Genomic DNA, 23,927 nt, shown 5'->3' with positions numbered 1-23,927 from the left:
GCTGACTGCTTGTCACGTTCTCCTATTCCCTTGACATCCTCCGACTTGGAGCTAGATTTGCCGTTTCTTGGTGTCGTCGACGTGGTGCGCATGGCTGACTATCAACGTGCAGACTCTGAGCTGCTTCCAGTCATCCGATATCTCGAGGGAGCTGACGTTGTTGTCCCACGCCCACTTTCACGAGGATTGACGTCGTACTGCCTGCGAAACGATGTCCTGTACAAGAAAAATTTCGAGAACAGCCAGGAAACGTTCCTTCTCGTCGTTCCGACGACACTGCGCGAGGAAGTTTTAGAGGCGTGTCACGACGATCCCTGTGCCGGCCACTTAGGCTTCGCGAGGACATTAGCGCGCATACGGCAAAAATACTATTGGCCACACCTATTTTCATCGGTTCAGCGCTATGTGCGAACATGCCGTGACTGTCAGAGGCGTAAAGTTCCACCCGTCAAGCCTGCCGGCCTGCTCCAGCCTTTGGATCCGCCTCCGGCGCCGTTCCAGCAAGTCGGAATGGACCTTCTTGGGCCGTTCCCCACGTCCTCCTTGCAAAATAAGTGGATAATCGTGGCAACTGACTATTTAACTCGCTATGCGGAGACAAAAGCTGTGCCGCGGGGAACTGCTGCTGAAGTCGCCAGCTTCTTCGTCCACAACATCGTGCTTCGCCACGGTGCACCCGCTGTACTCATTACTGACCGCGGTGCAGCGTTTACAGCGGAGTTATTGCAACAAGTCGTCACACTGACGCACACCGACCACCGAAAGACCACAGCCTATCATCCCCAAACTAACGGCTTAACAGAGCGCCTAAACAGAACATTAGCCGACATGCTCTCCATGTACATTGATGTGGAACACAAAACATGGGATGAAATTTTGCCATACGTCACGTTTGCTTACAATACCGCTGTGCAGGAGACCACCGAGTTTACACCATTCGAGCTTGTTTACGGATGTCGCGTTACAACCCCCTTAGACGCCATGCTGCCGGTAGACCAAGGAACCACAAGGAATGACAACACTGAAGATTTCGTCGAGAAAGCCGAGGAAGCTCGCCAGCTTGCTCGGAATCGCATCCGCACCCAGCAGAATGCCGACGCCTGCCGTTACAACCGGACCCGACGGAATGTCCAATACTTACCAGGCGACCGCGTGTGGGTGTGGACGCCTATCCGGCACCGCGGGCTCTCAGAGAAATTGTTGCGCCGCTACTTCGGCCCCTACGAAGTCGTACGCCGCCTCAGTGATGTGAACTACGAGGTGGTGCCTCGAACCTCTGATCCTGGTTCGAACCGACGACGTCCACGTGCTGAAGTCGTCCACGTAGTACGGATGAAGCCGTACTACGCGCGCCAGGGCTAAGCAACCCTCACAAACCGCTTCAGCATTGTGTCCATTCCTTTATGTGTTTTTTTGTCTTTTCATGTTGACACTCTTGCCCATAGTGCGCGCCTGCTGCCCTTGAAGCGACCGGGCCGGTCGCTTTTGAGAGGGGAGCAATGAAGCGAAATAGGTTTGCACGTGTTGACACCGGACCCTTAAGGCGAGAACGACGAAGTTCGTGGTTGCGCGCGGGCTCTCCGAGGACCAGCCATCGCTAAAGGCAGACGTTTTGTCCCAGTCTGTCGGTGCTCAACTGTTTTAGTTGCCATAGCTGGGTGACAATATCGGAAACACTTGGAACAAATACCAAACAACCCAGCTCTACTGCAGCCTGGACTAAAACAAAATTTTGCTACAGTATAGCAAATAAAGGCCTTACGTAAAAAGTTCGGCAGCATGTTGCACTCCTGTAACACGTGAAGGCGAAAGCCTGCTGCACACTTGGTAATGAATTAAGTTATATGATCGGAGGGGTCAGACTTCTTGCAAGACATAACGAGCCGCAGTGTAGAGGTCAACCTCCTCAATGACACATGCGAGCATTTAGTGCACTACCTAAAGGTGCAGCATGCTTGTCGCCAGTAAGTGTTACAAATGTGGAAGACTAGCCAAACACAATTACGTTGCATCCTCTCAGCAGGGGAAAGCAGCACTCATGGTTGAACTTCTTGCACCCACCACTTTGCACGTCGCACCTCATTTCTCGCTAGGCGAGCATCCTCGGCCGTAGCATACTTCAGAGGCCTACTGCACAATCCACTAGGCCCTGGGTGAGTGTCCTCCTTTGCCGTCTCTCTCGCTTCGCAGTCGACTGTCGCCACAGCCACCGCCGCATGACGTCAGCGACTGAACACTTATTTTTCTGTCCGCATGCTCATTTCCCTCTCTAACCGCCGCTCACTTGAAGAAGGTCACTTTTTTTTTTTACCACTTAACTAGACGTCGCATTTTTGTCAAGGCCATCGCGCAGCGAGCCACTTGAGACTTTTGCCTTAACTTGTGATGCAATTGCTTTTTATGCAGTCTCAACTCCCAGAGAAGAATAACTGATTCAATACTTGTCAATAATGGCAGCTTCACAGCCATCATTCCAACTGATAAAGGTGGAGCCTGCATTCCAACTGATAAAGGTGGAGCCTGCAATTTGAGCTTACCTTTGGCGTGCTTAAAGGCGTTGAGCAGGTCGGCGGCGCATCCTGAAGCACACAAGAGTTGGAAAAGTGGGCAAGGCTGCTTTCAGGCGACGAGCCGTGGCAACGGGCAGATTGAGACAGGGGCCCAACATCACGCACAGGGATTTGGTCGTCTTGAGGCGTGCTCCCTGCTGACGGGAAACTTGGTGTCACAAGTCGGTACTTTGCAAACACAGAGAGCCATTTTACATAAAACTTTGGCTTAGGAGAATCTCTGAAAGCGAAGCACCTCTTTATGCTTGTAACTTGCTGGATGCACCTGAACTGTACTTGTTTAAACCTGCCAAGTATTCCTGTGCCACAAATCTTTAAAAGGAGTAAAAAATTTCATCTTAATAATTATACCCGCCTACTTTACCTAGAAACATGCTTTGTCAAACAATGTAGTGCTCTTCGGGTGATCGAGCAGAGATTGTTACTGATTCATGTGTTTGCACAGGATTCTGACATGTATGCTTTTCTATTTTTTCCCATAACGTTCAGCTCAATATGGCAGCAGACACCTTGGAATCAAAGCTGCGCTAGAAGACCTTTGCAAAAGTGGGGCAAATGGAGATGCCATAGGGGGCTAGCAGTCACAGGAACAAACAGAAGCGTACAGGGATTGTGGTGCTAAATTGAAAGAGAACGCCAACTCCATTGCTTTTTTAGGATTGCCTAAGCAAAAGCATGCAACCAACCTCCTCTTCTCACCTTGCCAAATGCTAAAAATTACCACTGGCTTCAACTGCCCATCTTCCATGACTTGGACAGCTTCGCGTGATCAATAACTCGCAAAGTGTGGTAGCATTCATTAACAGCTCTCAACTTTCCACGTGGGCAGACACATATACTGATGTTGTGCCATCAATGTACACTCTCCTTAAATACTCATGTTGAGGACAGGACCATGCAAGCAGGTCAGCACTTATAAGGTGTAGCGGTGTAACTCTCGGCCCAAGCATACTCTGTTTTGAATACAGTTCAGAAGGCAGCAAGCAAAACAAGCACACTGGTGTAAGTGTTCAAAAATACACAAGCCTGACAATGAGGGTATGGTGACAGCATCCTATTCATGTCACCCATTTTGTCTAGATGCTAACCACAGGGCTAAGTGCTTGTTCGTGATTTCAACACCATTCATTAAAACTTCCATTGGTACTGGTTTGTCACGGAGAAAACCGAATGCCTCTGATTATCCTGTTTTAGCTGAAAGAAGAAATTTCATTGACCTGCAGTCACCCTTTCAAAAGTGTTCCGCTGGCTCGTCAACAAGAAAGTGCCATAATTATTCAAGTAAACACAATTTCCTTTTAAAGAGCGGCAGTTGTTTTCATCTCATTACTGCGCTTAAGTGAAGGGAAAATTACACCTACAAAAAAGTCTTAAAGATGTGCACAAGCAAATATCAACCCTAGAAAGAATTTCACTCATTCTCTCAAACTGACTTTGCTTCTACTAAGGGTGTGCCTGAGCGTAAGGACACCAGATCACCCGCTGTGTTGACTCGCTTGCTATGGCACTGTGCTACCGACCACAAAGTCGTGGGTTCAATTCCTAGCCGCAGCAGCAACATTTCAATGAGGGGAGAATGCAAAAAACACTTCTGCAGCATGTTTTGGGTGCAAACTAATCCGGAGCTCTCCACTACAAGTATCCTTTACAACACACAGTGCAGTTTTAATTTAAAATTAATCAGAACGTAACTTAACTAGATTTATTATGACCACAAGGACCACAGCAACAGGGCTGCCACCGCCAGAGGCTGTATTTTGTAAACATTATTTTCAATTATTTTTGCCCTTCATCATTGCCTCGGCCAACAACAACCATTACTGCTGGGATCAAGCACAGAAAATGTTGGACGATAAGAGAAAAACAGAATACGAAAATAAAAGGATACTTATAAATATAGCCCTAGGAATTCTACTTACAACTTCAAGCCACAACCACTAAACAGTCACAATAGGCGCCTCATTCTCTGCTAGCATTCTTATGTTTCATACAGATATGTCAATATCAGTACTATAGATGCACTTGCTTACCCCAGGGATTTCGGCCATTGTAGTCACCGTACTCGCTTTGAAAACGGCTCTGAGTGCACAGGCCATTGCCTATGGAGCCAATGGGCACACCGAGGACATCACTCATCTACGCACAACAAAAGAGCCACACATGCCATCAGAGGTTTTCATACAGGAAGATTCAGCGCACAAGTGAACAACAGCACCTGAACAGTACGACTTAGTAAAAGCATTGAAAAACTACACAGACTTTTCTTGGAATGGTAATGTAAAGGTGGCTAAAAACAATTCATGAGGCATGTTGACCTTTGCGCACTTCACAAGATTTACAACATGCATATTTGCCGAGTTAAAAAGGGTGGGCTGGATGAAAGTAGGGATGCGCTACAGCACTTGGTGACAACCTAAGATTTCAGTAAAGGCTTCTTCTACAAAACCGCATTGAACCAGCTCTACCTGTCCCCAGAGTCTAATGCATCGCTCCCCAGATACAGCAGTAGTTTCCACATAGTAGGGGAGCATAACTCATATTGTTGCTGTTCTCTGTACAGCCACAAAGTCAAGGCACATAGTTTGTAAGTGCCTGTAGTTTTTCTGCCAGGAAAACTATGCTGCTGTAGAATTCCAAAACAGCACAGTGCATGATGCAACAGTTATATTAAATATATGATGAACAAAACTGTTTAAAGTGTAAGGAATAGTAGCTTCAGTCAATGAGTAGTTAAGTAGATGCATACAGTGAATTCCATCATTTTCTGACAAATATGTGTGCTATAGTCAACCGATATGAGAGGCACACATGGTATTTTGCAACTTCTTACACAGGCAGAGCAACCATAGGCAAAACACACAACCACGGCTTGTGGCAACACCAAAGCAAAATAATCACAAAATATTCACTACATCAAAAGGCAACTTTTATGAACAAAATTCATGAAAGGGAGGATATAACAAGAAAATACAAAGGAAAGATTAAACATACAGCACGTGATAAAAAGCATCATTTGATGAATATGAAATAACTTGGGAGGGGGAAGGCTATTTCACTCGCTGATGGTGCATACAAAAAAATTAAGAAATACATCAACACTAGAAGGAAATTCTCTTTGATATGTAATCCTGTCTTCGAGATATATATGTTGGTGCATTAAGGTATTTCTCTATTTGAATGCCAACTTTGAGATGATAAATATTATAGAGTAATTAAATCTTAGGTTACTATGTAATCGTGTGTACACGAACACAAGAAGTCTTGCAGAACATTTGGCAACTCTCAGTGTCTTTCAGTGTCGCAGACAAACCTATATACAAGGGCACCATGCCATCTTAAAGTTTGTTTTTCCTGTGATATTGTGGAGATGACCTAATTTAATTGGCTGGTGAATTTTTATAAATTGTCTAACTGTAAGGTTATAAAGTATAACAGTGGCAAATTCGTTTCTGAATTTTTGAGTTACCACTAACTACTGATTTGCCTACCACTCCAACGTGCAGCAAGATCAACAGGCAGTCATACCAAGGGTAAGGTCACCACTTTTGGCACCATTTTACTGTCAGCTCAGATGTGTTACAAATTGAGAGCACTTACACATTTCCAAGTCAAAAATGCTGCAGGATCATGTAAAACATTGTGGATGTTTAATTTAAAATTTATACCACATCCTGCATTAGTACAAAAGCGTAGAATTAAGGACACAGTGAACGACTGTTTACATATCAATCGTTTCTATTGAGGAGAGTTGCATTAAACTTCATAACTGCATGACCGAGATTGGATTTTAAATTGCAGACCACCTTACAAACATTGCTGCAGTAGGCTACGAATGGGGATGAAACTTCAAAAGAAATTCAGGCAGAAATACTAAGTAACTTAGTCACATTAATTTACTTTTTTTTTTCATGTAAAAAAAAAAGGTATGTACACTCACTTGAGACACATTACAGCTCAAATACCCAGATCTTGACTTTGAGAGAGATTCTTTTGACAGAGATAAATTCCTGAAAAGAAAGGAAAAAAGTATACTAAACTACTGCACAAGTTAAAAGATGTTGGACAATTCATGGCACACAGAAAGCGACTGCCAAAGGCACTTGAGCTACAGCTAAATAACACCCCATGAGCAAAATAAACAGAAACTTCCTGCATCCACTTGAAAGCAGCAGAAAGCTAGAAAGGAAACCTGTGCGGGTTGCTCAGAAAGAAAGCTTTGTTTTTAAAAGAAACTCGTTGGAGTCCAGCAAATTTTCATCCCACAGAAACTACAAAGAAGGAAACTCACTTTGCAAGAACTTGAGTTTCCTTTCTAACTTTCTGCTGCTTTCAGGTAGATGCCAACTTTTCCTTTCATGAAAATTTTTCTACTCTAGCAGTTTTACACAGCACTCGTATGGCATGAAGCTTTTTAACATCCACAACACTGCATCACTGCATGCAACATGGCACAATATACAAGGGCAATGTGCTGCTCAAAGAAAACAGCGCACAATACCAAAGGATCAATTCTCAAATCTTGAAATGCACCAAAGCTTTATAGTAGGCGGGCGCAAATGCTTGAATATTCGTTTTCGAATCAAATAGTGGACGTTCCAATAATTCAACTTGCAAATAGAATATCTACTACTGTATTCTATTTTTCAAATATTCAGTGAAAGACCGGGCTGTAGCTAGTGCCTCGACGGGCAACGTTCCCACGGTACGCTATCTCTATCGGCACAAGGTTCATTTTGGTCAACGAAACCAATTGAAACTAATACATAGCGCGGCGTAGACAGAGGCAAGAACAAAAGCAGTGCGTATGAAAAGTCCGAAAACATGTGCAAAGAAAGATTGAGACATTTAGCCACCAGAAGGCAGACAGATTGTATCGGATACACATGTTCAGGTGTTCACAAACACAGATTCGCGCAGTTAGGAGCTTTCTACCCAGCATGCTGAAGTACGCAGATGAACTTTGCATGGGAGCATGCTCGCAGTAGTTACCAGCTGGTTGCCCACGGACCAGAATGCCGAACACCGCTATGCATGATCTCATGAACGATCACTGATTGTTCATGAGAACGAATGAACGATCACTGTGGGTACATACTAGTAACAAGCTTTCTGCAACGGCTTGCAGCCCATTATCACGTCGGTTGGCGGCGAATTTTCGTCATGGCCGCCACACTGTCCAGCCCATTAGGCTTAATCGGAGCTACATGGTCTGGTGTCAGCGACTAAAGCTAAGGTTTCAGACCTAATCAACGCAGATGTATTCACGGCGGTAGCACGAAACTCTGAAAGCCGTGCGGAGACCCCTTGTTATGAACGTTGTTCGTTGGTGCACATCGGTCTCTTTTCATAGCTTCGAGCAACCAGTCACATGACTAGCTTTGGATTTACATGACAAGCTCGAAAATGTCATGCGAGTAGTGCGCTGACCCCTAGTTGCAGACGCATTTACACAGGCAGCAGATGGATGTGGGCAGAAAAGGGGGGGGTCACGTCACATGAACTTTCTGTGGTTCTCCCAATTTGAGAACCTACGGCAGGCAACAAACGATGGCGAAACCTAAAGTGAAAAGGTGACCGCGTGTTACTGTCGATGCTGACCACAGTCGACCCGTTCATCGCCGATGACAGCACAGAGCATGATGTGCAGTCCGCGTTTTTGTCTGTCGTGCAAATTGGCCTAAATAAGCCGACGATAACCCATGGAAAAAACATGCCATACAGATGGAAAAACCATTTAGTTTCCTGGAATAAAACTGAAAAGCAAAACTTTCTAAGGAATACAAGACTGCCATTAAGCACAGTACAGCCCACTACTAAGCCGAAAACCTCATTAGTATTCAGGACAACATAACCTCTTTGTTTCTTCAGATTCAGAGGCAAAGAGAACTTGATCCTAGTATTTAACAGACATTCTATCAATAAAAAATATTTCCCGACCTTCATATACGAATTGAGCTCTTATCAGTGCTGGCATATTATACATCTTGATTCCTAGGTACCTAAGTGGCTGACAGCTAGCAACATTTTTGTTACGCAGTGTGAGTCGCCACCTGACAATGTGCAGCACAACATCTGTAAGCATAAAGCTTTGTGTTAAATTTTCTGATATTTGAAATTCGATATTCAGCTTTCTTTTCTTGCTTGGTTTGATTGGATATTCGATTCGTAATCTACTATTCTGCGTTCACACAACCCTACTTTGTAGCACCGGCTAAACACAGCATCACTGGCAAGCTGACATGTAAAACAACGTGGGCTGCAGAGGGCAAATTCAGAAAAGTCAATGCTCACCCATCCAACTTCCGTGCATAATCTCGCAGGCGGCCTTCAAGGTCATCCCTAAGCGACTCAAGCTCGCGCAGAAGGACCCTGTCCTCTTGTATTCCAGGCAGTGACGATTCAGGCAGCACATTTCTGCAGCGACTCAAGAGGGACGAGATTCCCGACAGGAGCCTCCTCCTCTCATCTTGCAGCTCTCCTTGGGCCTGTGCGAGCACCTGTAGATAGAATCCAGTCTGGTTACGTTAACATCACATTTAGTGAAATCCCGCATTATGTGTCAAGCTGTCATCATCATCATGCGTCAAGCTGTACTGCAGTACTATTCAGCAAATCCTACTTCGATGGGAGTGCAATAGTGCAAGTTATGTGTACTGGAGTGAGTACAGCACTACTACTTCAGTGGCATGCAATGATGCAAGTCATGTGTATTAGAATGAGTACAGAATTACTATTTAGCACTACTACTCCAGTGGGAGTGCAATGATGCAAGTCATGTGTACTAGAATGAGTATAGCAGTACTATTAACCCTTTCAGGGTCAATGACAAATATACAGAAGGCTGGATCGGCCAATTCAAGAAAAGACACGGTCTGGTCTTTCCGAGCAAGTGTGGTGAGAAGGGTGCTGTCATTGAAGGTGTTGTCCAAGATTGGAAGGCCAGATTACGCGAGCCCCTAGCCGATTATGATACCTGCGACATTTTTAGCACAGATGAAACAGCCTTCTTCTACAAAGCCTTGCCGGATATAACCATCACATTTAAGGGGGACCCGTAAAGAAGTAAAGGTATGTGGTAAACGCAGCAAAGACAAGATAGCTGTTTTGCTGGCTACCAATGTGAATGGCACGGATGAGCTACCACTGTTGGTGATCAGCAAAGCCAAAAAGCCAAGATGTTTCAAAAGCACCAAGAAACTTCCCATAAACTGTCACGCCAATCGAAAGGCGTGAATGACTTCGGGGATATTTCAAGCCTGGCTGCACGAACTGGACCGCCACTTTACTGCAAAAGTACACAACGCACTAATTGTTTTAGATAATTGCAGTGCACACAACAATGTGTCGGGGCTCACAAACATAAAGATGCTTTTCTTGCCTCCAAACACAAGGGATTCCCCGCAGCCTCTGGATCAAGGAATTATTCAGCATGTGAAAAGTGGATACAGAAGACAAGTGCTAGTCCGCACGTTGCTCTTTGTAGATGTAAGGAAAAAATATGACTCGACTTTACTCTGTGCAGTACACATGGTGGCACATCTGTGCAGCAGCACGCCGCTTACAGTAATTGTGAACTGCTTCCTTAACACAGCGGTGTTGTCCATGATGCTGATGCCTTGGCAACTGAGGATGTGAAGTTTATGAAAACGGCAAGGAAGATGACAGTTGCTTCAACAGACTCCTGCCTCCGGAGGTCCCGCTGGGTAAATACTTCCAGATCTATAGTGACATTGCCGTTAACCTCAACGACAACAAAATACTTGAAGATGTACTCAGCGATGAACACACCAACTCTGGTCGCGAAAATGCGTCCATTGTGGATGTGTGCTATGAATTGCTGCACCACACTGCTAAATAGGCCGATGACACACTTTATGTTTTGGGGGACATCTGTGTTGTTTCCCCCGGCAATCTGCGCGCACTGCACCATATACAAGAACTCTGGAAAATCGTGCTTTCCATGCAAATTTCTCTGCCAGAACAAGCAACCATAAGCAGTTATTTTAAGAAGTAAAGGTATGTTGATGCTTTAGGCATCTTTCGAGTTATCGTCATCGCCTTGTTAATTTGATATTCAATTCATTCGGTCATTTTCTCCAGTCCCGTTAAATCCAAATGAACGAGGTTTTACTGTAGCATCACATCATGTTCATAAGCTGGTTCAACAGTACAAAGCAGCAGTGTTACTAATGTTTCGCGAGGCCATGTTCCAATTGCAACACTCATGTACTTGCCTCGTAACTGGCAACCAGTCGCGAGAGGTCCACCCGCGCTGCTACAAGGTCGCTGCGGCTCTCCTCGAGGTCCCCTCGAAGGCGGCTGTGGTCCGAGCGCAGGTTGCTGTGCGACTCCTTCAGTGCCCGGTGCTGAGTCTTCAGCGCATCAAACTCAGCACGCAATTTCTCCTCAGCTTGTCGGGCAGCATTCAGCTCCTCCTGGAGGTTCGCATGCACCAAGACAGGCAGTGGCTGTGGCATTCTGCTGCTTAACGTGAGGTCATGGGCTTGACTCTCGGCAGCAGCAACCGCATTTTGACGAGGGCAGAGTGCAAAAACACTCACATATGTGCTTAGATTTAGGTGCACATTAAGGAACCCCAGGCGGTCAAAAATTAATCCGCAGCACTTCACCAGCAGCATCCCTCATAAACCACGGTGCAGTTTCAAGGCCATGTAATTTAAGACAGTTAAACAATCGAGGTTCACCTAAGTGGAGGCCAATCTGGTACCGTAAATGCCCAACCACCACAGTAATTGTGCAGAGAACGACCATGTCATTGGGCGAGGCCCAGAGCTTCACTCAAGCCAGTACTTTTTGATCCTTTCCCAATCATTTCAGATTTTTCATCTGTTTTCAATCACAGTATTGCACAGCAGTAATAAAATATCCAACATTTATAGTCAAACTTAGTCAGTGAGGAGTTCTCACTGCGTGGGCTCAGCCTGAGAAATGGCAGCAAACTATTGAGGAAAATGTCACAAGCCAAGATGCTCAGCAATGACACGAACACATGTTGGGGCAAACTGCTGTTGTACAATAAAAAAATGTTGTTGTACACAAAAGACACTTGGCACACATGTGTTGCTAAATTTAGGCAAGGTTTGAAGGGCATGTTTTACCTTACGTTAAATGTATTATTTGGACTTGTTGCATCACGTATAAACTGGTTTTAATAATATGTAATCTATTTAGTGTCTGAAATGGTCATAAAAGTGAAGTGAGAGAGTAGCTTAATTCAAAGAGTAACTTAATTGGTGGCATTTACTGAGATTGCACTGAGAAATTAGTTTCAGGAAACATAAGTACAGTTTATCCTTGTTATAACAAAACTGCATCCGACATGAAAGTACCTTCGCTATACCCAATGTTTGTTATAAGCGTATATTCATTGGACGCTAACATTAGCAAGAAACATTTTATATTCACTTCGTTATATCGAACAATTCCAATATCTGTGTTCATTAATGAAATATTCAGGTTCGACTGTATGTCAAAAGCAAAAGGTCCCTGACGAGCTGTGCACTACCGTCCTCCCCCCACAACAGGACACGCACACACACACGCACATGTTGAAAATAAGATGCTGGCAGCTCCTACACGTCACACTTCCATCTAGCAATTTTAATATGAATCTATACGGGTGAAATCTCAAGCTCATGTGTCTTGCCCAGCCTGAAACAGTCCCACCACAGTTAAAGCCAAACAACACCACAAGTAGCTGGGCAAGAGAACAGAGCCAGCCCCCTTACAGCTGCATCTAAGCACTCTGCAGCATACTACAAAGGGTGCCCTCACCTTCAGTTTGGAGTTTTCAGAGCGCAGGTTTTTTGCCACTGGTTCATCTTGGGCCAGCCGGAGTACTTCACTTGAAAGGGTCGCATCCTCGAGTTGCTCCTACGAAATTAATACCAACACTTGCGTCATAGCATCCTCGGATCCCATGTCCATCACCATGGACACCTGATTTTATCCTTGGAAAAACAAAGCTTAAGCTTAAGTGAAAAAACATTGCTTTAGCTTGAAGGCATATACATACGGCACGATGAACCAATGGTTTAATCATCCTATTTCTACAGGTTTTTTTTTAGATAATTTGATACTACTTTGTGTGAGACCACTGTATCATCACCATTGACAAAAAGCACCCATTTAAGTAATGTCAGATGCCACAAGATGACGCTGAAATGAAGGATGGAATATTGGAATAATGAGCCACCACATGTCAAGCGGATGGATGTAATGCGGATGGATGGTTGCCAGTCATAACCAAGAGTTCAATTCCTGGCCAGGAAGGCAGCATTACGACGAAAACAGCATGCAAGAACACTAGTACGCTAATCATTGCATGCACTTTAAAGAACCCTAGGTGGTCAAAACTAACGTAGAGCCTTCCACTGTGGTGCCTGTCATTGCGTTGTGTCGTTAAGTCCATCAATAATCTATAGCTCTTGACATTGCAGACACAGTAAATACATTCTTCCGCATGTTGTTCAATATCGTTTTCTGGTTACTTCGGATTTGCAACTTTCATACCAAAACTCCGAAGATGTTGTCAATACTGCCCTTTCCTAACAAAGCTGCTCATCAATGCCCAGAGACAGATGCACACGTGGTACAGCTCTCTCGGGTCATCTCATGCAGGCTCCATGTCATGTAGGGTCCACGTCGTGTGGGCTTCACGTCGTGTAGGCTCCATGTCACGTAGGCCCCATGTAAAGCATCAAGCGCCTGGTGTGTTCTGTTTGAACTATAGCTTGGAGGTCAGCGGCGGCTGAGGCTTGCATCCAGACTCTGTGGCCTAGATTCGTACCCTGCCTCCACCAGGAAGCAGGCTTCACTTTGGTTGCTTAGTGAATGGATGACATGTTGACTTCCAATGGACTCCATCCACTCTTCAAGACAACTTTTTGTTGGGCAAGTTGGTTGATATTTGAGAAAGCCATTGTAGCTCAAATAACAGACACAAAGAGCAAAAGAATGGACAGCAGGGGTGCTACACTCATCAATTGTGAGAGTAACGCTCCTGCAACCCTGTGTTCTGTCCTTTGCATCTGTCTTAGTTACACTACAATGGCTTCTTGTGTTGTGTTGGATATTTAGTAGCACCTCTTGGGTTGAAAGAAGCTTCTCCAGGATTTCAAATGACTTCCATTTCGGTTATTTTTTCCCCTTCCAAAGCATCTAGCAATGAGCTGGGAGAATGAACAGCAAGTAAAATGGCAAGCATCGCCCACCTTGAGGCTTGCATTTTCCTGCTTGAGCAACTTGCACGAGGCCTTGACGCAGCTGAGGTTTGACGCCAGGGCCTGGTAGTCGGCCGACAGTTGCTCATGCAGCTTCTCCAGCACCTGGTGGTCACGCATCAGGGCCTCCTTGCTCTGGCCAAGTTCTGTCTTCTCTACCGAGAGCTGGGTGCAAACGATCGCATGGTACGTCACTACACCACACTTTGCTCCTTGCCTTTCTCAAGGGCTAAACAATTTCCGGCCAATGTTTGAAGTCTTTTCACACAGTAAATGACACAACACAAGGTTGCTCTCAGACCCCATCACAGCCATAAAAACCATGTCCTTCCTTTCCTAAATACCACACACTCTGTGGGTGCCACTCATCCTGATGCACAAACTGCAGTAATGCTCACAACATTTCTCACTTCAGTTAGTCGCACATTTTACAGAAATAACTCTAGCCTACGTCTCTTATAGTACGCTCGACTTTTCACTTTATCACATTCTAGAACACTCTCGTGGCACGCTCTACATTCAGGTGGTCAGAATCAGACGCTCGGAACGCATTCGCATTGTTCATTCACAGCACAACACTCCAGCTGTGAAAGCTCAAAAGCTCACTGACCTGTCGCAGGACTGCTGCAATTTCAGTTGTTGGCACAGCATATACTGCAGCCCTTTTGACAGAATTTTTTCTGTGCGCGTGCCTTGTGCATCCGCAATGTTTGTTCACTAAAGGAGTAGTGCTGATGTGTTCCCATTGGCTCTCTCGGGGTGCTGTGGTGAGCAACCGAACATTTGGCTTTGGCAGACTTCCTCCAGTTTTGATCTCAACCAGGCTCCATATCATTCCAATTTATATCGTAGCATAGTAAGAACCAATCAAATGAAGCATTACAGGTCAGATTCCTGATCCTAACACTTTTCAATCATGATTCCCCTGCACCATAACATTGTTAATAATCCTTTGCCCACAAACATTCAATAAACTCCATGCACAATTTCTAGTTTTGGCTAGTAAGTAAACGAGACGGGCATGACCGTGATTTTGCTGTTTTGTTCCATCTCTTTTACCTACTCAGCCAAAATGAGAAACTTTGCACGCAGTTCATTGAATGTTTGTGGGCAAAGGATTATTAACATAACAATGACTGTGCTGTTTTGTTCCTAGTTTCTTAGTAAGGCTTTCGAAAAGTATGTGCTCCATGGCGCTTCAGAGCATCGCTTTATTTTCTATTCAAATGCAGAGGGGGTCGGCAATGGCATTTGTCTGCTCCTAACTTAGCACAGTCTATCTTTCACTGTTTTCCCATTTTGTAACCCTTCGCTCTCTCTCATCTTCGCACTGTGGAGGTTCATTACTACCTCCTGGACATCTGTGAATGCAGAGGAGGTCACAGTGACACTCTGGTAGCACTGTGCCCTAGTGTTTCATGTAAGACACATGGCGCTGGCACAAGGTAACTCATTTTAACAACATAAAAGGTACAAAATATGGAATAACTGCGCTGGCCTAACGTTACATTAAGACATGTGAATTTGACGCTACAAATTGACGGCTGCACATTCCGCTAGTCAAGCGATTTCGCGCCTTTCTATAAATATAGAAGTTTTACACATTTTGAAAGTTGGAGCAATTGCATTTTTTGTAGATGGCGTGTGCAATATGGTTAATTCCCTGTACATTTTCATGAAGTAATATGCCTACACTGGTGTACATTTTAGCGCAACCTGAGCAAGACACAATGAGAGAACAAAGAAATCAATAACAACATGCTACCTGATCTCGCTGAGTCTCTGCCTTCAGCAGCTGCTCCTGGAGCTCTGACACTTTCTGCTGCAGAGCTGTGTGCTGTGATCCTAGGTAGGCTGCCTCCACCTGCACAAACAGCACAGTCCCATGCCAACATTTGTTCGGTTTTGACACCAACGGCCTCTGAATCGATGCTGCTTTGCACACCGCCAGAGCATAGAGGACCTGTCATTCACTTGTGACTGGCTTGTAATACCCTGGTTTCACAAAGCACTTCCGATCGTGATTGAGAAATTCAATCCCGATTGGGCTGGGTACGAGCTCAACTGGGATCAAATTTCTCAACCACACTGGCTCGATCGCATCTAAACACGTACTATGTTTCTGGGCACAAAACATAGGTGACACTTTCCTAGTGCAAGGTTTAACAGCAAAGACGGTTCAGCAATTCTGCTCACTTAGTCTAACATGTAATATGCTTCCCGGCAGTGACATGCAGATGTGTCATTGCTGCAAACAAACAGTTCGAGCTAGTGTCGTTTATATTTTTCACTGAGCTCTTCTACAGAAACAAAATACTTCATCCATCACACAAGTTGTTGGAAATGCAAGAGCATTCACACGATTTAGCATCATACGATAAATATTGGAGGGAGAACTGCTGCTGTTGCTGGTACCTGCAAGAGACTCCACTATGGCAGTTAAATCAGCAAGAGTTCCTGACACAATTACAATTAGGCCCATTCTCTTAATGTTTTAACTTGCACTGCTTCTAGAGGAGAAATCACCTAAAGTAGTAACCTTTCCGGAAACCTCTTTGATATTTGTATTGATAAGCCTCAAACCATAGAAGTAATGTACTTAATGTACTAAAAATTCTGTCTGCTGTAAACAGAATTCTGAATATTAAACAATTTAGATGCTCTAAGAAATGCCGTGTAGCAGACAGACTTCAAGTGACAGCCTAAAGGAAGCCACAAACCCATTCTCAGACAAGGTAATGGCAAAGTCGAGTTGCACAGGTTTGTTCCTTTGAAGTGCTCCTCTGTGGTGAAGCTGAGAACACCTATCGGGCAAGCACTTAAGAAACTGGGGTAAGTCACAAGTTGCTCACTAAAACTGCTACTCTTATTCTGGCTTGTGGTTCCCACTACCATTAAGCATAAAACTGGTCATGTTAACAGTCTTTCAGAGTTTCTTCCAAATGAAATTCACCTAAACTTTCAACCAGTCTTGCTGCAAAAGCTTCCATGTACAGTCAACTTCTGTTAATTCAGCCCTGATGGGACCGACGAAATTGATCGAATCAACTGCCGGTTCGAATTAAACAAGATGCAGAAAAAATACCAAAACACACCAGTTGCTGCCACTCAAGGGGCCGCTATCACGGTCACCATAGGGGTCAGGTGTGTGCATGCTGACCAGTTGAGTTTCAATTATCCAGCAAAGGCCAATTTTAGGATCGAAATAACGAAATTTTGGGCCCATATAAAGTGCATTGGCGAGGCCAGAACCTTGGGCGGAAAATGAAATAGCCAGTCGAATTAACTGTGCTTATAAGTCTACTGTGCTTATATTTAGAGGCAGATTAAGGAAAAAAACCTGGTGGTGTAAATTAATCTAGAGCCTTCTACTACGCCATCTCTATGACACATCGTAGAGTTTCAAAAATCCCTCAATAGCTAATTGCTGAATGAATGCAGCAACTCTTCTATTAATATCTGCAAGAAGGTTCATGGACATCGGCACTCATGCCGCATGTTTGGGCAACGGGATCACACGCACACACCTGTAGTTGAGCATGCTGAGCCTGCAGCCCCAGGTGGCGCTGCTCTCCGCTCGTTGCTCGTCCTTGCAGGGAGGCTGTGTGTTCCTGCAATGCTTGCAGCTGGCTTCGCAGGCGCCACGCTTCTTCCTCAAGACAGCCATTCTAAGCCAGGGCACAGGAGCTCAGGAAGTTAGAATAAAGGCCAGGTACAACCAAATATTCTGATCAAACACAGTTGAACCTTCATGCAATGAACGTAGATGTAACGAATTATATCATATGATGAAGCAGATCTAAAATGTTCGTTGCCAATTTCAGCATGCGATGAATATATATGCTTACAACGAATATTGGATATAGTGAAGGTATTTTCACATTGGGTGCAGCTCCGTTATATCGTGGTTCGACTGTATGAGAAAATATGAAAGCAGTACTCCTTTACAAGCAAATATGACCACTTTTCAAAGCAACTTTGAATGCTTCTGCAAGCATGCACCTTTAAGCATTTCTATCTGGCTGTGGAGGCCTCTATGCCTTTAGAGAAAGCCAGCAGCCAGTAACCACAGCTTTTTACACTGGCCACTTCTGCCACTTATAAACAGGTGGTACTTGTTTGCTTAAAAGTAAAACCAAGAAATAAAAAAAAACGTTCAGCTTTAAAACTGCCAACAAACCAAGAATACCAACATGGAATTGGTTACGGGGCAAATTAGTGTATGTTTTTATGTGCGCCCTCACGCAATAGATGCCAAGAGGCTCCCAGGACCAGAAAACAAGTATCCTCTAAATAACTCTGATGGTAAAAGCTCTTTGGAGCATGTGACTGTGACAGTCATATCCAATGTATCTGACCCAGAAGTGTGAATGTTCTATGGCTACCGACCCATAACACATGCACATCACACAGCTAAATTCTAAGCGGAGTGGTGAAGTGGCAAGGAAGTTAAGCTTTTTCAGGACTTGTGGTCTGAAAGCTTTTGGGGTTAGCTGTACACTAGACCTTCAAAACAAAAATATGGTGCCCATACCGTGACACGTTTCTTTACTGAATTGAACTAATCTTATTTGTAACAATGATGTGGGAGACCAGGTAAAAAAGCTTAATAAACAGCTTAAGAGGATCTGGCCTACATAAACATCAACATAACAATGGTTAAGTGGAAATGTACAAGCTGATACACTGTTGAGTACATAGATCTTCCATAGGCACATATACACACATAGATATAGATGTGCATATGTGTATATACCAGGTGTTTCACTTTAACGTTAATAGAGCTTTTAAAAATTGCCTGCAGCATTTAGCACAAATCTAATTATTAAGCTGGAATACTGAAAAAGGTATACATTGCTTGTACTGGAAATCAATATGCATAACTTACAAAGTAACAAGATTTCACTAATTAACTTCTGAACTAATTACTTTAAAACACATCTTGCAATACACGAATTGAAGCCAGTTATTTGACAAGGCACATCCACTTAGAACGAAACTAGCACCTGTTTTGACGTAAGTGTAAGCTTGCCGTAGATATGCACTGTTGTTCCACTTACTTTTCTAACAAAATGCTTTTTTATACAGTAAAGCTTGAAAGGTACTGGATCGCCAATGCATTTTGACACAAACTGGGAACACATATCTCGAAACTGGTGTCATATTCAGAGTTCGTTCCAAGTGAATATGACTTTAAAAGTCACCAGCTACAATTTGTAAATTGCAATATGTGGCATAAAGTAATTTGAAAGTTACTTAGCAAACATGTGTTAGTTATTCAAATATTCACTTTCACTTTTCTTGCAAATGATGGTTGTTTCTGAGAATAATCTAGCTCAAGAAACAGAATTGTGCTACACGTCACAGGTGTTTTTTAAAAATTCTGTTAATGATAAAATGAAACACCCTGTATATACATACATAGTTATGCAACCAATACTTCGTATAGACAGTGCTACCAAAATAAAAACAGCAAGAGAGCAAGAAACAGTGGGAGAAAGCATAGGCACAAATACATTTATAATAATGGCTTCCTTTCCAGTAATACACTTTGTAGTCCTTTCAGTTAAATTGTGCGATATTGAAAAGCTGTTCCCTGCTAATTGCATTTAGTAATTCAGGTAGCCAAAACTGAAGCATTTGTTCTTCATAATTATTGTGGCACTTTATGCGTTAGTCTCCCAGTTTGTATGTATAATACTTTGTTACATTATTTTCTAGTCGAGTTAGTGTTTATAAAGCAGAAGTATTATTCGCTAAACCAAGCTTTTATTAGTAGCACAAGTTATAACTGTACATGGAACTAACCTGAATAATATAGTGTTCTACAACAGGATACTTGCAGAACACCGTGTTTTACAAAAAGAGTACTGTTCCATACAAGGTTTACTGTATTGAAATAGGCCACAGGAGTAAAAAAAAAAGCATCTGTCTAACAATTGCTGCCCAGCCATAATGTACAGCAGACTACATTTATCGATATGGTCCATATGAAGAACATCTGCATGCATACGCACCTTCTTTTCAAGAGCGAGAATGCTCTCCTTTAGTTCCAAGACTTTCTTCGAGATCAGCTTGTCTCTGTCCACACTGCACACACACAAATGGTCTCCTTGCACCAAAAGTCAAGAGTCTACGCAGGGTACTGAATACTGTGATAAAGATTTGCTCAACATGTGTAGAACTTTACAGTGTAATTTCTAATACAAAAATTTGTAGCAATTGCTTTTTTTTTTTACTTTCAGTACAGCACTGTGAATGAGTTTTGCTAATGAAATGTGAGTAACAATCAAGCTACTTCTTTTTCCTCTTGAGTAGGTTAAAACAGCTGTCATATGCTTTTCCTCAATGCAAGCAAATAACGCATTGTGATGATCTAGCTAAGGGACATAAAATATTAAGGAACGTGATGCTGCTTGCAATAATGTCACTCCTTCATAACTGCTGTGGTCCATACCTGTTGGACAACTCGGGAACACATTCAATCAGCTCGGTACTTTTGGGCAGGACGGCCTCTCGGTCAGCCTTGGATCGCTTGTCTTCTGCACCCACGCTGGACAGATTTTCAACCCTGAAATAATGAGTGGCATGTCAGTTTTTTTTTTTTTTAAACTTCTTTCAAGTTACAGCACAGTGTGCTGCATGTAGCCATGATGAATAACATGTTGCAACAATTGCAAGCATTGGTTGTTACAGGCTTGCATGCATTCTTTGCACTTCGGGCTGAATGTGCTCACAGGTAACACAGGTGTCGTGGGAATTCGCATACAGCAATCAGTTCTGAAACCCTTGATAGTAACAGGCCATGGCATGGATGCTGCCCTTAACCACAAATGCCATAGCAACAAGTTTTTGTGATTGACCATGGCTAGACACTTCCATGAAAGTAGGCACCCCACCAAAGCCAAACACCCCTCCACTGCTTCTGCAATGTCTATGCACGGCTTGTTACATTTATGTGAATCAACATATTGCCAAGTCATTGCCATTTCACATCACCTGCATGTCGCAAGACTGAGCCTTCAGTTCTCATTTCTTTGCTTGCTTCATGATGGAAGAGTATTCCGAATTAGCCTAGATTGTAGTTTTTCCTATGCAGAAACCTAGCACGTGGCTTGAGCCACAAAGCCATCACATTTATTTGAAAGGACATTAAAGAAATTCTGAGATTTTGGACAATTGCACCCTCGGGAGAGCATTGTACTGATAAAGAATCAAGTCATGCACAACAATTGTTGCAAATTATAGTGTGCAATGTTAAAGACACATGCAACATGGACAAAGCCTTTAGGAGTGATTTCGTTTGCTTCTAGTAACCTTGCATGGTTTTTTCTTTTCTTTATGCACCTGCGAAATGGTTTGCATGATAAAAGAAAAGTTCACTCGCCATCCCGGCCCTTCGAAAGGAGGTGACTAGCGAAGCTGTTGCAAAATTGCAAAAGATGTTGCAGTTATGGAGGGGGGGGGAGGGGGGGGAGGGGGGGGGTATTCAATGCTTTCATGGTTTAGATGCTTGTTTTGAGCTTGTTCTTTATTGAAACATATGCTCTTCTGCTTGTTGTATGGGTGATTTCAATGAATGTAGGCACTGTTTGCTTCATTTTGCTGAGCGCTTGTCACCTCTGCGTTACAGGGGTATGAGCCATTGCATTTTTTTGCTTGCTTACTGGGGTATGATCCATGCTGATGATGACAGATGCTTGTTTTGAGCTTGTTCTCTATTGAAACATATGCTCTTCTGTATGTTGTATGCATCATTCCAAAGTATGTATGCACTGTTCGCTTCACTTTGATGAATGCTTGTAGCCTCTGCATCACGAGGGGTATGAGCCATTACATATTTGTTAGCTTAGGGGGGTATAAGCCATTGCTGCTGATAACTTTTGTTCACACACAAAATACGCCGATAACCAAGAGGCTCACAGCCTCGCTGTACAAAAGCACACTAGCAGACTTTCCAATGTCGACCATCACAGATCATCATCAACAATTCACAACTAACTATGTTACATACCGTAGACTATCTTTTATATAGAATTGTTATTTTTCATATTTAATTTATCTTTATTTAACTCTGTTGACAACACTATGGCACTCAGACAGGAATAGAGACCACAAAATAATAGTAAGAGTCACATACTCTTCTAAGACAGCCTTGGTCTTCTCGAGGCAGAAAAGAGGCGTGAAAGTTGGTTCCCTCGGAGATTCCTGTGTTTCGCGGCTGAGAACAAAATAGAATTTTCACATCAAGACATGAACATCACAAATGCCACACACTACACAGGCAGTTGCCACAGCTCCTAGCTAAGATGGCTACAACTACATTTAGAAATTATGAAAAAGCAAGCTTAGGATATCTATGTAAAGGTTTATTGCACTGCTCTTCTAGCAAAAACAGTAACATAAAAAGAGCAATGAGGGCATAAGACTGCATGACGTGACATGCACAGTCATGTGTCCACTGTTTTTAGTGGTGCCTTTCGTTCTGCAGAAAGGCCCAAGAAAACTGAACCAAAACTTAGCCACTGCTGAAGCCTGCTAAGGGTTTTAAGACACAGATCTAAATCACCTAGGCTCGAAATTATAGCTTGACAAACCATGGCAAACCCAAATCAAGCATTGTCAGTGCTGGAACACAAAAATCAGCACCAGAACACATGCTATAAAATGCTCTGCCCTCACTTCCTTCTTTGCCCTCAGTTTCTTATTTTGTGCCTCACAATTGTCACCTAATGAAGTTTGGCTGATTGGTGTTCAGGGTTCCCTTGAAGTGGTAAAAAAAAAACGCTTTCTTCTGCAGGGCTTACCTGTTTTCTCTCTGTGTTTTCCACAGGCTTGTCGTCAGCTCCAAACTTGTGGCAATACGGTCCAGTTCGCTAGTTAGCTGTTCATTGCGCAATTTCTCTTCTACCAGTTCCTGCAATGTGTAGACCAATTTTAGTAATAAGTGCAGTAGTCTTATCTTCTGTCTATTATCAGAGTCAACATCATCTTACTTTTTCTGCATCATCTTTCTGCATCCTTCCTCCCCCACCCCTTCCATAGAACTCCGTGCCTTCTTGTGAGTTTAGTTATAAACACTTCTTGAGCACTATCATTTTGAGTACTATAAGCATTGTTCGTCTGCTCAGAAATGCAACTATGCAACCTAAGGCTTCTCACAATGTCTTAAAAGGAAGCTTTAGCTTGGATGCTCCTATTTAGATACATAGGAAATAAGAAGCCGTTTTTTCTTGGTAACCGTTAATCGAATGTGATGATGTCTGTTACACTTAACAGAAAAAGTAAAGTTAATGACTGTAGGAAGCAAATTTAAAGATTCTGTAAACTATATATAAGCATATATGTAAAGATTCTGTAAACGGCATCTTAAGCAGACAAAATTGATATATCATACACCGTTCTCAAGTATAACACTTTGTGAGGATGACCTTTGCAAAACCACTGTAAACATAGCGACCAATCTACATAAATTGTAAATTTATATAGCAAATTTTTCTGCTTTATATGCTTTAACAGATGAAGTTTACAGAACTGAGATATTCGTTTTTGATGCAGAATTACAATTTGTAAACTTCATTTTTCTATGTTGTTTTTTTTAACTTAGAAATTTAAGGTAATTCCTTTAAAAGAACTCAAGCTCTAAATCAAAATTCCACTGTCTGCATTGACTATAATTTAACTTTAATCTCTTATGTGCAAGAAATTTCATTAAGTATGGCGCAGGGGTTATCTCAGAAAAGCACTTCGGCATTTTACATTTATCTGAATAGGCAGGAGCCGAGTTGGCCTCAATATAACGCTTTCTAGAGTGCTATATTAGTGCTTATGTAATCTTATGCATCTTTTGATAAGCAGTGAAAAACATATCAGGAAAGTTGTCTACTGAATTTTCAAGATGCCTTTTGTAGGCAGTGGGGTCTAAATATATAAAACCTGTGATTATTATACATGCCTTAATGTTATATTAATGCAGGAGTGGTTATCAGAGAAGAGCTAAATTTACACAAGGCAGAAAGTCCTTCAGAAAGTGCTTCATTTTGCATTTTCTATAGCATGCCTACTATGAATGGAAGATAAAAAGGACAATGATATTGAATTGGGTGTAGACAAT

The 23,927-nt window shown here is 43.0% G+C and overlaps 2 protein-coding genes across 7 annotated transcripts in view; one reads left to right on the top strand and one right to left on the bottom strand.

The window, feature by feature from the left end:
• Window positions 1-23,927, top strand: part of LOC135897552 (2-oxoadipate dehydrogenase complex component E1) — an 85,352-nt gene that overhangs the window by 13,205 nt on the left and 48,220 nt on the right. The window contains exon 2 of one of the 3 annotated variants that reach the window (XM_065426208.1): window positions 20,059-20,091. The exons of 1 other annotated variant lie outside the window; for it this stretch is intronic. In XM_065426208.1, the coding sequence (XP_065282280.1) occupies window positions 20,085-20,091 (7 nt within the window). In that variant the 5' untranslated portion in view covers window positions 20,059-20,084. Of the gene's footprint in view, window positions 1-10,161; window positions 10,274-20,058; window positions 20,092-23,927 lie in introns of all 3 variants that reach the window. One more of the 3 variants, XM_070521758.1, reaches the window with a different exon arrangement.
• Window positions 1-23,927, bottom strand: part of LOC135897550 (girdin-like) — a 57,554-nt gene that overhangs the window by 12,033 nt on the left and 21,594 nt on the right. Inside the window, exons 18-30 of one of the 4 annotated variants that reach the window (XM_065426203.1) lie at window positions 22,621-22,730; window positions 21,954-22,034; window positions 20,271-20,384; window positions 19,831-19,903; window positions 17,341-17,481; window positions 15,579-15,677; window positions 13,805-13,978; window positions 12,366-12,464; window positions 10,805-11,005; window positions 8,862-9,067; window positions 6,502-6,577; window positions 4,601-4,706; window positions 2,538-2,707 (exon numbers count right to left, since the gene is read on the bottom strand). In XM_065426203.1, the coding sequence (XP_065282275.1) occupies window positions 2,538-2,707; window positions 4,601-4,706; window positions 6,502-6,577; window positions 8,862-9,067; window positions 10,805-11,005; window positions 12,366-12,464; window positions 13,805-13,978; window positions 15,579-15,677; window positions 17,341-17,481; window positions 19,831-19,903; window positions 20,271-20,384; window positions 21,954-22,034; window positions 22,621-22,730 (1,650 nt within the window). The remainder of the gene's footprint in view (window positions 1-2,537; window positions 2,708-4,600; window positions 4,707-6,501; window positions 6,578-8,861; window positions 9,068-10,804; window positions 11,006-12,365; window positions 12,465-13,804; window positions 13,979-15,578; window positions 15,678-17,340; window positions 17,482-19,830; window positions 19,904-20,270; window positions 20,385-21,953; window positions 22,035-22,620; window positions 22,731-23,927) is intronic. The other 3 variants (XM_065426204.1, XM_065426205.1, XM_065426206.1) reach the window with 3 other exon arrangements.

The sequence above is a fragment of the Dermacentor albipictus genome, chromosome 7 (assembly GCF_038994185.2).
Source record: "Dermacentor albipictus isolate Rhodes 1998 colony chromosome 7, USDA_Dalb.pri_finalv2, whole genome shotgun sequence".
Lineage (NCBI taxonomy): Eukaryota > Metazoa > Arthropoda > Arachnida > Ixodida > Ixodidae > Dermacentor > Dermacentor albipictus.
The sequence above is the reverse complement of the archived record's forward strand: the minus strand, read 5'-3'. Positions and strand labels throughout refer to the sequence as shown.